The sequence below is a fragment of the Apus apus genome, chromosome 10 (genome assembly GCF_020740795.1).
Source record: "Apus apus isolate bApuApu2 chromosome 10, bApuApu2.pri.cur, whole genome shotgun sequence".
Classification (NCBI taxonomy): Eukaryota; Metazoa; Chordata; class Aves; order Apodiformes; family Apodidae; genus Apus; species Apus apus.
The window spans coordinates 1,154,788-1,167,202 of NC_067291.1; the positions used below are offsets into that span (position 1 = coordinate 1,154,788).

Sequence of the window (12,415 nt, forward strand, 5' to 3'; positions counted from 1 at the left end):
ACAGCCCCAGGTCCTCCAGCGCTGCCCCAGTGTGACAGCAAGGTGATACCACCCATCCCCAAGCCCATGCAAGGACAGTCCCCATGAAACCCACATCCTGAGAACAGGGCCAGTCCAGACAGGACAGATTTGGGGCGACCCCATTTGGCATGGACACCAGCAGCAGACAGGGCCGTGCTAGAAAATCCTGGATTTATTTTCATGTAAAAGCAGTTCCAAGCCTGGAGCGAGCAGGGAGCTCTTCCCCAGGGCACAGGGATTTGGCCCCATCAGCACTTGTAGTTCCCCAAAAAATTGGAAAGAAAACCAAAATAAATCTCACAGGTATCATCACCTGCTGCCCAAGCACGCTCCCAGGGGAGGCTGTGGAATAAATCCTGCGGGATAAATCCTGTGGCACTCGACTCCAGGCGGTGACAAGGTGAACAGGAACCAGGGCATGGACACGTTGCCATCCAGGATGTTCACCAGTGCCAGCCACGGGCTCTCTCCAGACATCTTAACGAGGCGAGCAGGGCTAACGAAGCCCTGGTCTGGCACCCTTCCCAGTGCAGTCCCCAGGGAGGACGTCTGGTCTGGGGGACCCTAAAGTGCTTTGCAGGGACATGCCGCCCCTCCCCCAAATGCTCTGAGAGGCCCCAACGCTCCAGGAGAGGAGGGCTGGGGGGGTGTCTCTGGATTGTACCCCCACCTTGGGTGCTGGGATACATGACACCCCACAGGGCTGGTGGCTCCTTTCTCCCTCTCCCTGCAGATCCCAGGGGTTGGGGCCGTCCCTCTGGCCGTGGTCCCAAGGGCACCAAGAGTGGGACAAACTGGCAGGTTCAAGCCAGAGCTGCTGCTTGGGCTTCACCCAGAGCAGCAGCAGCAAATCATCCCCATTTCCTGGGGCTCCCCAGCCCTTAGGCTGTCAGCCTAAGGCCATCTTTTAACACGGAAAACCCAAGTCTGGAATAAAAACTGGCACCCGTTTTAGCAGCAAGTCCTAAGGGGAGGTCCAACCGCTCGGCAGCCCCGAGCCATCATCTGGTGCTACAGCACAGCAGCGTCCCGGGGACAAAACGGGTTTCCAGCAGGAGGGGGAGTTGGCACTGGTGGCCATGAGCCAGCTGGGCAGTCCCACACGGAGCGGGTGCCAGCAGGGAGAAGATACTTGGTCCCATTTTACCAGCCACGGGAAAGCCAGGCCACGTGCAACAGCCACGCTGGGAGGACGCAGCACTGGGGTCTCTACACAGGGGCCACCGTCGCAGTCTGTGTTGGGGGTGATGGTCACCTGAGGGCAGACAGAGGGGTGAGATGGGGCAAGCGGCCATGGAGGCACTGTAACCCAGCCCAAGGGCACAAGGAGGCAGATCCCTGATGTCCCCAACCCATGGGAACCCGCTCCCTTCCATCCCTTGCTGATGCTCCTGGCTGCGTTAGCCCCAGGGTGCAGCCCAGCTCCACAGAGACGCCCTGGTGCTTCCTGCAACTGGGGAACCAGCCCCAAACACAACAGAAACTTCTTCCCAAGGGTGAAAAGTCTCAGGGAAAGCAGCTGATGGGGTCATCTGTGGCATGGGGACAGCACTCTGAGGTCTGCCATTAGCCATCCCAATAGGACAAGGGACACAGGGTAAGGAACACAGCATCCCTGGGACACATCACAGAGCAGGGCTGTTGCTCTTTGCACCACATCCCCTCGGGTCCTCCACTCGTGGTGTGCCCCACCTACCCCAAGGTGCCCCTGAGGGTCCCTCACCTCCTGTGCCCGCGGGAGAGGTAGTCCCGGTTCAGAGAGCAGAGCTGCTGCTCCAGGCGGAAGATGCGAAACGCCAGGTAGGAGGAGGACACGACCAGGAGGCAGATGCTGGGAGCAGAGGAACAAGCACGAGTGCTCAGTGGCCAGTGGTCTAGATGGATGTTCCTGGCCTAACCCCTGTCCTCCCCACACCACACGTGCCCTCAGCACACTTACAGCACGATGAAGATCTTCAGGAGCTGGTAGTCAGAGGGTCTCAGCTCCGCCACGCAGCTCTGCTCCACCTCCAGCTCCTCCTCAGTGTTTATTGCACTTTCTGAAATGCAAGTGCAGAGTCAGGGGCAAAGTGACACTGGGCAGATGCTCGTGCTCCTCCAGCAACTGGAAGCCTTCAAGCATGAAATATTCCTCCCCGTGGACTAAGGCTGCCTGCATGCTGTGTGTTACAGACACACACTGAGGGCTCAGAAACCACAGGTAGAGCCCCCATCCCCAGGACCTCCTGACTGCCTCCAAGCCTCAACCCTGCTTGGCTGCAAGGCAGAAGTCCCCTCCCAGAGAGCAGAGGGTGGATGAACACGTGTTTATGGAGGCTTCCATCCAGCCCCGTGTGCAGGGCACAGCCCCGTGTCCCCAGGTCAGACGTAGCCCTCACCTGAAACCAAGGGCTCCTCAGAAGTGCAGGAGCTCTCCTTGGCGCTCAGGCTGCTGACAGAGGTCCGGTGGATGCACTGGTAGTCAGTGTCTGGCAGTGACAGTGACAGTGAAGTGGGTGACACCTTCCTCCACTTGCCCTCAGGGACAATCACCTCCTGCAGGAACAGTGCTGGGTGAGCCATGCCCCAGCAGTGGCTTCTCCCATGAAACTGGCAGCAGAGGACGTGGTGGGGCCAGATTTGGACTCAAACCTCCATGGAACCCCAGTACATCCAAAACTCCATCCTACAGAGGAACTGGTCCTTCACGATGGCCTTGTGGGGAAACAGGTTCCTACTGCCCTGGGGAGGACCTGCCCAGACGCCCCACGCCTGCCCCAAACACCAACTGCTGCTTCCTTCACCCCTTGCATTTGAAGCTCAGCATACCAGTCCCAGCCCACGTGGAAAGGCACTAAATCAAGATGGCATGGAGCAGAGTTTCCCTGCTGGAGTGTCCCCAGGTCTGGAGCTCCATCCCTCAGAAGTGCCAGGAGATGCTGCCAGCCTGGATCATTCCCGATTCACCCCTTGAAGAGCACTTCCAGCCCCTGGGATGCCACCAGCCCATGGGGGACATCTCATTTGTCACATCCTGGGCCAGCATACAGGGCCACTGGGCCATGAGGGCCTCTCTGACTGTCATCTCTTGCACCCAGCCTGGTGCCCAGGGCCACCAGACCACAGAGGACACACTGCATGGCCAAGCACCAGAGACAGGGATGTGCCACCCACATTTCAGGGTGAGGACACATCTTCTCACTGCAGGCAGAGCTGAGCCCTGCCACGCTCCAAAGAGAGCAGGACAGGACCCCTTGTGCTCCCTCAGTCATTCAACCACATTTCCAGCCTGTTATCCAGGTTCATGGCTGTGAACAGCACCAGCTGGTGGGAGCAAAGCAGCAGCATTTTCCACATTGCTCCAAAGTGTTGCTGTCTATAAATGGACCCCTGAGACCACCCGGCTGGGTCATCATCAGCTTGTGCTCAGCCACAGGCTGCCCAAATTGTCCTCTTGACCCATCCCTGTCTGCCAAGTTGGGGTATGAGGATCCCAGAGGACAAGCCAGGAAGGCACCGGCCACATTCTTGCCACCCTTCAGGGCAGGGAGGGGGGAGGCTGGACCCTGTGCCCCACAGCAGCCAGGGGGCTGCTGAACCCACCGAGGGGGCTGGGCAGCTGCTCTCCTGCCCACAGGGGGAGTAGATGGGGGTCCTGCCCCCTCCCAGAGCTGCCCTGACCCTCACCAGCGACACGGAATCAGGCTCCTCTGACAGCTCCTTCAAACTTAAGCTCTTCTTACTGGAAACCTGGAGGGGAGAAAGAAACGGGCGTTATGGTGCCACCTCTGCCTGCTCCCACCTGAGCCAGAAAATGGAATGTTGGTGTTTCTGGTGACTCCGTGAAAAGCAGCCACTTAAAATTTCTGAGTGTGGGGATTTTGTGGGTGAAGAAAAGCATCTGGCAGAGGATGGGACACCCCATTGCTGCCTCCTGCTGCTGAAAACCCTATGAGGCCACAGCTGAGCAGGGGGCTCCTGTCCCAGTCTCAGCTCCCAGCAGGTGGGATAAACCATCAGAGGGGTTAAAAAAAAAAGGGAACATCTGGGCAGAGCCCAGCACATTCCAAAGAATAAATTCCCCCAGTTTGGCAACAGCGCTGAGTCACCCAAATCACCACCCTGGCACAGCTGGCAGACACCCTTCTGGGCAGGGAAGGGCTCTGGCACTGCTTCCCACGTGCTTCAAAGGCAAGGAAGAGGAGCTCCCCACAATCTCCCTCTCCAGCTCGAGGACCGATGGATTTCTTCCCTCCTCAAGCTTTTCAATTCAAGTTTGTTTGTTTTTTTTAACTTGGTACCATTTTCCCACCCCTTAAAACTTTAGATCTAGGGAAAAGGCAGTGATGTGCAGAGTGGCAGAACTAGTATTACTACCAGATTATAAATAATTCATATACACACCCTGGGAGAGCAGAAACTCTGGGCTCTGGCTCTGTCATCCCTGACCCAGAAAAGGCCAGGAGTGGCTCATGGGGACAGGATATGCCCAGGGCACGGCTCCTGCCCCTCTTCCCATCCCTTGCTGTGGAGCAAGGACACTGGGAAGAGGCAGCAGGGCTCCAGGGAGGGCTTTGGGAGCAGTCGAAAGCCTTGGTGTGAAGAGCTCTGCTCCCTGAAATGCAGCCCATGGGGTGCGTGCGGAGCCCTGCGGCCATCAAAAAGCCATTGGACAGAGGGTACCTGCAGGTGTGTGCAGACTCTCCTCAGGACATCATAGACACTGTCACGGGAGATAAGGGACACAAAGATGTACTGCAAGAGAAAGAGAGAAGCTGCCAGGAGAGATTCCCCCATCCCGAGTCCAGTTCTCCACACGCAGGGACAGGCAGAGACGTCCTGCCCTTGAATCTCCCCAGCTCGGAAGCCACGTCCCCCCTGCAGGCATCTCCCTGCAGAGTTTCCCTGCTGCTATTTTTGCAGCCTGCTAAAGCCTGGACCAGATTTTTTTGGGGCCAGTTTCACTCTGCTGCTGTTCCCACGGGACCTCTCACACTCAGCCCAGAGGGAGGCAGCAGCAAACGGGGTTTGTGAGCAAAGGGAAACATCCCCATGGATCTGCAGGAGGGGAGACAGGGCAGTGCTCACCTCACCCCATGCGGAGCAGCCTCGCAACCAGATCACTCTGAATGCCCAAATCCTGCCTCGTGCCATCCCACAGGAAAAAAACCCTCCCAAAATCCCATAGGAACCACCCCTTTCCTGGCACAGGACCAGCACAGTGGCATGAGCAGCACCCGGGCAGGCAAGGATTGGGACACACAGAGCAGGACTGTGTCAGTCCACTGCGGCCAGCAACACCCGCCGTGATTTAAAAGCTGGAAATTCAGCCCCTTAATCACATTTTCCACCAGCCCTGGTCGAAGAGCAGCCCAATCCCCTCCCCTGCCTGCGTGTTTAAGGAGTTTAGAGGTTTTATTTGAGCCTGGCAGGGATTTGCTGGGCTCAGCTGAGTTTCAGTGGGGCTCTGCTTAGCCCAAAGCAAAGCGAAATTCAGAACCCGAAGCAGAGCCACGGTGTTTGCCCTGGGCAGCTGCCAGCAGGAGAGCAGCACTCGCTTCCACACTATCAGCCAGGGATGGGAATTGCTTCCTTCCCTGCTCTCAAATCACAGCCAGCTCTGGCCGGGGACTGGTGCTGGAAGCACTGGTGTTACCTTCCTGCTGGCGGTGGTGGTGATGGCCAGGCCATTGGGCAGCAGCCGAGCTGTCTTGTGCTTCTTTATCAGCTGTACAGAGACCACCGGGATCACAACCTGGAGGGCAAACAGACACAGGGAGGGGCAGGGATGGGCACAGCACAAGCTCAGGGAGTTTCTTTCGCAAGGCAGAGATTGAAGAGGCATCATAATTATGCTCCAAGCAGAGCAGTGACGCAGGGGTTCAGCATTTCACCAGGACAGGCTGGTTTTACTGAAGGTCACAGCATCCCCCGGTGTTAACCTCAGCTTGGAGGCAGTTTCTACTTGATCAAAACAAGGAGGACACAGGGAGAGAATCACCCAGGCCCATCAAAAGAGAGCCCCTGCAAGCCCAGGGAGGGTTAAAAATAAAGCAGGATGTAATTTATGGCAGGAGAACTTCACTGAAATCCTGTAATTCCATCAGATATTTGTTTAAAGCAGCTGATATAAATAATTCAGTTCTTCAGCCCAGTTTTGAAGGAAGTCATCTCTCCCCAATATCCCCGTCAGCCACAACACTAACAGGGAAACATCAGATTGTAAATCAAGAAAAGCCAAGAGAGATTCAAATCTAACCCCCCCCCAAACCTTTGATCTTCATTCAAACACCGTTGCAGCTTGTAGGTTTTGCATCAGGGAATTTTAAACAAAACCAATATTTGGTTTCCCTGCAGGTGATGGGGGGGAGGCACAGCCACACTGCCCTGCTCAGCAGAGGCTTTGGGCAGTGATCTGGGGGGCATTCGGGTGTGGGAGGGGATAAGTGGGCTGCAGCATACCCTGGGCTATGATCCCTGTGGCATCAGGGTGGGCTGGCCCCCATGTTACCTTGATGTCCTTCCCGAAAAGGTTTGCGTAGAAGCAGAGCCAGTTGGGGGAGATGTAAAGCCTTCCCTGGATGAGGATGTCTCTCTGGAGGGCGCAGGAGCAAACTGCAAGGCAGAGAGAGGGGCATGGCAGGCCCTGTGCCACATCCTGCTACCCCTGTACCCAGTCCCTTGCTGTGCCACCCACCTTTCAGCACGCTCTCCTCCGTCGGGATGTCCTTGAACAGCTTGTGGTACTGGGAGTTGTACTTGCTAGCGGCCTGAAAACGAAGCAGAGCAAAGTTATCGGGTGACCTTGCTGATAAGCAGACCCAAAAAGCACCCTCCCACCAAAAAAACCCAAAAAAAACAAGCCTCCCTCTTCCCGCACCCGGGGCCGGTGCCACGGGGTCCCCCCCGGCCGGGAGCGGTGGCCCCGAAGGGCCAGAGGAGGGTGGGATGACCCAGCACCCAGCACGGGCTGCGCCATCCGCACAGGTCAACACTTCCCCTAAGATCTGAGGAGGCTTCCGAGCCTCTGCGAGGAGCCACTTTCCTCCCGGGCTCATCCACAGGCAATTTATGTTGCCCAGCTGCTTCCCTCCTCCTCCTCCAGCTCTCCCCACATCCGGGACAGGGTGACAAGCACTTGCTTTGCGCCCATCGTGCCGCGCCATCCAGCTATTTATACTCCCGGCGTCTCTTCAAAGCAGCCGCGGCGGGACGCTCGGCAGGTTGCTCCTTAAATCATTCTGTTTGGAAGGTAAAGGCTCCAAGGCAGCTCAAGGCTTTGCATTCAATCCATCCAGCAGATCTGTGCCCCTGCCCTGGAGGAGGCAGCACCCCGGGGACACGGCTGTCCCCCAGGGTGGTGACCACAGGCTGAAATCCAAGGGATGGGATGCTCTGGGGAGGTGGAGAGGCCCAGCGCAGCTGGAAGGACCGCGGGGCAGCGAGGCTGGTCTGCAGCACTGCAGGCAGAGCCCTCCTGCCCATGGCGACAAGGTCACCTTTGCTCCATGCACCTTGTCACCCGATTAGCCGGGCCGTAAGAGGATCAAGGCTCCGCAGCACCTGGGCTTGGCTCAGACACTCCCTGGGAAGGGGCCAGGACAGCGTGGGGGACAGTGTGAGCGTGTCTGGGGGACACGGCGGGACACAGGCAGGGACTGTGGCATCACCACCAAGAAAAACCCACCAGCCACAGCAGAAGACAATTGCTAACCCCATGACCTTCCCAGATGCCTCCAAATAATTGGCAAAATTTTTTTCTCCTCCGTATTTTTCGTGAGGAAAGGCAAAACAACTTCTCCTCTGCTCCTCCCTCTGCCAGAGCATCTCTTGTTTGTAGACAAAACAAAAAGCTCTACTTTAGTTACCATTTGAACAACCAAAAAGGTCCAAGAAGAGGGAAAAGAGCTGCTTGCAGCCAAGATTTCCACTTTCTCCTTTGCCCTGGCCAGAAAACACTGACAGTGTTTGCAGGGAAGATCAAGAACTACATGAATCTGCCTGAAAACACAGGCAGGAGCCTCTGCCTGGCACCAGGAGCCACCACGGAGGCTTCACCTCCAGCTCCCACAGCCCACATCTGAGAGTCCAGCCAGACTCCTCCAGGGCAAACATCCAGGTCAGGCTAGAAAAAACCAGCCCATTGGCTCATGGAGCCAAAGACTTACCACTTCCCGGTGGCATTTCTTGATGTCTTCATCCTTCAGGGCTTCGTTCAGGTGGAGGCTGGAAGGAAAAATAATAATCATCAGTAAAGTGAAGAGCCCCAGGACTCCTGCCTGCTCCCGAAAGCCCATGTGCTGCAAGAAGAGACAGGGCAAGATGAAGAAACCATGGGAAGCCACATTTTGGACATCTCAGTGATTTATTGTAGCATTGGGCATTGGTGAGGTTAAATAATGGCTGCAGGAGAAGGCTGATCTCTGTCTGATTCAATATTTGAGGGTGAAAACAAAGAGGGGACCCCTGTGCCCATCTGGGGACTCAGAGGCAGCAGGGATGTTGCAGGAGGTGGAAAAAGGAAGGAAAAAGAGCAAATACTTGACCACAGCCCTAGAGATCCTGCCCCTCACCTGCCGTCGAGGGAATCCAAACTCTTCTCCTTGTGGGATGCCTCCAGTTTCTCACGGCCGTGCATGGGCTCAGGGCTCTTCAGGGGAGCTGCTTTTTCATGCATCAGCTTGGCACTGCAAGAAGAAGCCCATTAGCCTCCGAGGGGAAGTGAGAGAGGTGAGGGATGCATTTCAGAGCTATAAATCCCTTCAACCCCAGACGTTCATACCTCTGCCACTCAAGGACAGCGGGAATGTTTCTGCGGTATCTCAAGTCACACGGAGGAAAAAAAAGGGCATTTCTTGCCAGGAACTCCCTGGCACTTGCAACCCATTGGCCAAGGAGCAGCAGCTCCCTCCCTGCTGCCTCAGATAACACCCTCCAAAGCAGAGCCTCTCCTCCTTCAGAGAAGAAAGTTGGGATGGGAAAAATCACAGGATGATGGAGCTCTCAGCCAGCAAGGGCCAGGGTCTGCTCCTCTGGGTGGGCAAAGCACCATCTTCCCAGGGCAGAGCCCGTGCCGAGGGCACCACCTCCCTCCTCGAAGGGCTCCCCTCTCGTTAAAGCTTGTTATTTACTATGACGAGTTTTATCAGAGGCTTATCAGCCATGACAGGTAAAGCAAACAGGCTCCCCGTGCCTGCAGGGAAGGTTATCACCCAGCGGGCCACAGAGGTGACACTTCCGCCCTCGGCAAACTGCCACCAGACTGTCATGCCACAGCTCTCCTGGCACCGAGAGCCAGTGCGGAGCCTGATCCCAGGGGATCGATGCTGGAGCCCTGATCCGTGATGACCCGGTGTGTGAGGCTCGCCGGCCGCTCAGGGCTACAGGTTCTGGCAGCACGGCCACCAGATCCATGGAGAGGAGATGGTTCCAGGGAAAAGAGTTGGCTGGAGGGGCAGGGGGGGGATGGCAGAGCAGGTGGGGACAGGCAGGATGGCAGCAGGCAGGATGGCAGCAGGCAGGATGAGCACCAGCAGGCAGGATGGCAGCAGGCAGGATGAGCACCAGCAGGCAGGACAAGTGCAGAGCTGGAGCCCGTCCCGGTGCCCGCGGGGACGATGCCGCAGCCCTGCGGCAGAGCCCGGGCAGAGAAGCCATCCCAAACCCTTCCTGAAGAGAGGGGCTCTTTTGCTGCCCCGTGCTTCCCTACATACATCCTGCTCCTGCTTCTAGGGGCTTGTCCAAAGGGAAACCCATCTAAATCATCCCTCACTGACTCAGGGAGAGCCATGACGGGGGTGCTGCACCCTGACACCCAGCACCCAAACAGCCTGAGAGTCAGAGCTGCAGGAGCCCCCGTGTCCCTGCAGCCTTGACATGCAACAGAGCCAGGCTGAATCCTGGCTGGAGGCCTGGGATATGCTCCCTCAAGACACAGCACGTACGTGGGGCTGCAGAAAAACTGGGCACAAGTCACTGGTGCTACACAGTTAGGGATGGGCTGGGAAGCAGCTCCTGGATCACCACAGACGGTGCATCCAAAGCAAACAAGCTGCCCACACGGCCCCAAAGCATCACAGGGATGGGACGAAGACACTGAGGTTGTGGGGTTTTTTAGGAGAAGCTCAGGTCACAGGATGTGTCTGGAATGGAATGGAGACTCTTCTGACAAGAAGCACTAAAATAACATCTCTTGGCATCATGCCAACAGGCTTTTCCCCTGCCTGATTCCTCTGACATCCTGTGCCTTCAGGACAGTTGGTCCTGTGCTGCAAACATCCCCTGCCAGCTGATGCCACGCTGTCCTGAAGCCAGAACTCGTACCGCAGAAGTACCAGAGCCTTCCCCCCCTCACACTCATGCTGAAAAAGAGGTTCAAACCCATTCCAGAACCTCCTTCTCCCACTCCAGCTTCCCCCCACGTCATCCCTTAAATCCCCAAGCAGTTGCTCTGCTTAATCCGGGTGAGCGGATTTATCCCTAACCGGGGCTGACACCAAGGGGCACCGCATGGGGGCTGGGCAGAGACACCCCCTGCTTGAGAACCACCCCCGAGGTCACCAACCACACATACCTCCCCTAAAACAAGAAAGACAGAGGTTGGGGAACACCTGGAAGGGCTGCATGGTCCCATCCCGCTTTTCTCTCCCTCTTATGGTCACTGACAGAGACAAGTCCCAAGTCAGGGGGCCCCCAGACACCGGTCTGGCACTGGGTGACTCCAGGGAGGGTCTGGGGCTGCAAGGAGCATCCTCAGCCCCAGTGGAGGTGTTGCCAGTGGCTGCCTTGTCTCCCCCTCTCCAGATCTGGCTCCGTGCTGGCTCCCAGCTGTGGCAGGGATCACAATCCGGCGTCTGGGAGCACGGGATAAGTTTGGGCTCCAGGCACAGCTGACAGGGAAGTCTCCCTGCCAAGAGACACTTCCAGCAGTGGCACAAGGAGGAAAAACACTTCCACACCATCACCCTCCTCAGGGTTGTGTTTTTTTTTTTTTAGCAGGAAGCTGCTCCTGCTGGAAAACCACCCTCCTGAGTGTCCCAAACCAGAAGCAGGACAAGCAGAGTCGGAGCAGGGAGCCTCCGGGACAAGGCAGGGGGTGGGCAAGGGAGTCCCCAGCAAAGGGCACATACCGGCAGCGACCTGCAGACCCCTGCCCGCAGTACCGGGGCTGACACCCACCCCCTCTGCCCAGGCAGGCTCCCCAGGACCCCCAGCCCGCCCGGGCTGCAGCTTTGCCAGACGAAGCCCAGGGCTTCCCCCCCTCCCCACAAACCAGCGTCTCCCTTCCCTCACGCAGCGCCGGGACCTGCCTGGCAGCGGTGCGGTCCGGTCCGAGCCCCTCCGGCGGCGCTGGAGCTTCCCGGGATCCTGTCCCTGCTGCCGGCGCAGGGCAGGAGGCAGCACGAGGCGGAGGCAGGAGAGGGCGAGAAGGGATTTCGCCTCCCGAGAAAAAAAAAAAAAACAAGCCCGAGGATCAGAGGCAGAGGGAGGCACTTGGGGCCGGGCTGCCTCGGCCCGAGCGAGCCCGGGCGGGATCCGGCGAGGTGCCCTTGTTCCCGGCTTTCAAGGTCATTTCAGCGCCGTGTGTCGGCGGCGGGAGCGGAGCCGCTGCCGGGGATGCTGGAGGGGAAGGGCCGGTCTCTGTCCGGAGAGAGCGGGAGGTCAGGCAGGCAGGGCGGGAGCGACGGGGCCGCGCGTGTCCCCGGGGGCCGCCGCGGCCGGATGGGAACCCGGGGCTCGGTCCCGGGGTCACCCTCGGCCCCCCCCCAGGATACTGGTTTATACTGGGCGCCGCTCCGCGAGCCCCAGGCCACGCAGCCAGCCCGGCCTTGCTCCCTGCGCGGCGCCGGGGGGGGAGCTCGGCCAGCACCGAGCCCCGCCGGCAGCGCCCCGGGGCTGCCCCCCCCGCTGCCCCCCAGCCCCGGGGCCGGGCCTCAGCCCCCTGCCGGGCTCGGGCGCCCCCCCGCCGGCAGCACGGGGGGCTCCCGGCCGCCTGCCCGGTGCATCCCGGCAGGGAGGTGAGAGGCGGGGGGGGGGGGGGGGGGCCCGGTGCTTCCGCGCTCCCCTCAGAGCGCGACGCCGCCAGCGGGGCAGGCCGGGCGGTGCCCCCCGGTGCCCCCCCCCCACCCCGTACCCCTCCCCGGTGCCCCCCGCCCCTACCTGCGCCCCGGCGCCGCCGCCATGCCCCGCGCGCCCGGCCTCGCGGCGCCACCGAGCCCGCCCATTGGCTGCCACCGCCCCCGCCGCGCGCTGCCATTGGCCGCTGACCCCCGGCGCCCCGCCTCCCCCCGCCGGGCCCCGCCCCCCTGCGCGCCAGAGGGCGGAGCTTCAGCGGGGACACGGGTCTTAAAGGGGCCGCGACCCCCGCGCTCTGTCCAGACCCAACCCCCCCCCAGCCGAAGGAGCGGGAGGCCGG

The 12,415-nt window shown here is 59.2% G+C and overlaps 1 protein-coding gene across 3 annotated transcripts; it reads right to left on the minus strand.

Moving 5' to 3' along the window:
- Window positions 1–173: 173 nt before the first annotated feature.
- Window positions 174–12,223, minus strand: GRAMD2A (GRAM domain containing 2A). Of its 3 annotated transcripts, XM_051628768.1 has the most exons (13): window positions 12,160–12,223; window positions 11,310–11,640; window positions 8,574–8,687; window positions 8,169–8,226; window positions 6,698–6,770; window positions 6,512–6,615; window positions 5,657–5,755; window positions 4,684–4,755; window positions 3,688–3,750; window positions 2,400–2,556; window positions 1,961–2,060; window positions 1,745–1,852; window positions 174–1,276 (listed from the first exon to the last, which is right to left on the minus strand). In XM_051628768.1, exons 3-13 carry the CDS (start codon window positions 8,675–8,677, stop codon window positions 1,273–1,275), a joined length of 942 nt encoding a protein of 313 aa, XP_051484728.1. In that variant the 5' UTR covers window positions 8,678–8,687; window positions 11,310–11,640; window positions 12,160–12,223; the 3' UTR covers window positions 174–1,272. The 3 variants fall into 3 exon arrangements, with proteins under 3 accessions (XP_051484728.1, XP_051484727.1, XP_051484729.1); XM_051628767.1 differs by lacking the exon at window positions 12,160–12,223 and having other exon boundaries at window positions 11,310–11,885; XM_051628769.1 differs by lacking the exons at window positions 8,574–8,687; window positions 11,310–11,640; window positions 12,160–12,223 and adding an exon at window positions 7,143–7,241 and having other exon boundaries at window positions 8,169–8,229.
- Window positions 12,224–12,415: the final 192 nt, after the last annotated feature.

What these genes read in the sequence shown, in the direction of transcription:
- GRAMD2A (XM_051628768.1), bottom strand. Translation starts at nt 8,677, where the DNA reads ATGCATGAAAAAGCAGCTCCCCTGAAGAGCCCTGAGCCCATGCACGGC. An exon ending in TGAGGAGCCCTTGGTTTCAG is followed by an intron (nt 2,061 to 2,399) that starts GTGAGGGCTACG and finishes CTTGCATTTCAG; the next exon opens with AAAGTGCAATAAACACTGAG. An exon ending in CTGAAGATCTTCATCGTGCT is followed by an intron (nt 1,853 to 1,960) that starts GTAAGTGTGCTG and finishes CTCTGCTCCCAG; the next exon opens with CATCTGCCTCCTGGTCGTGT.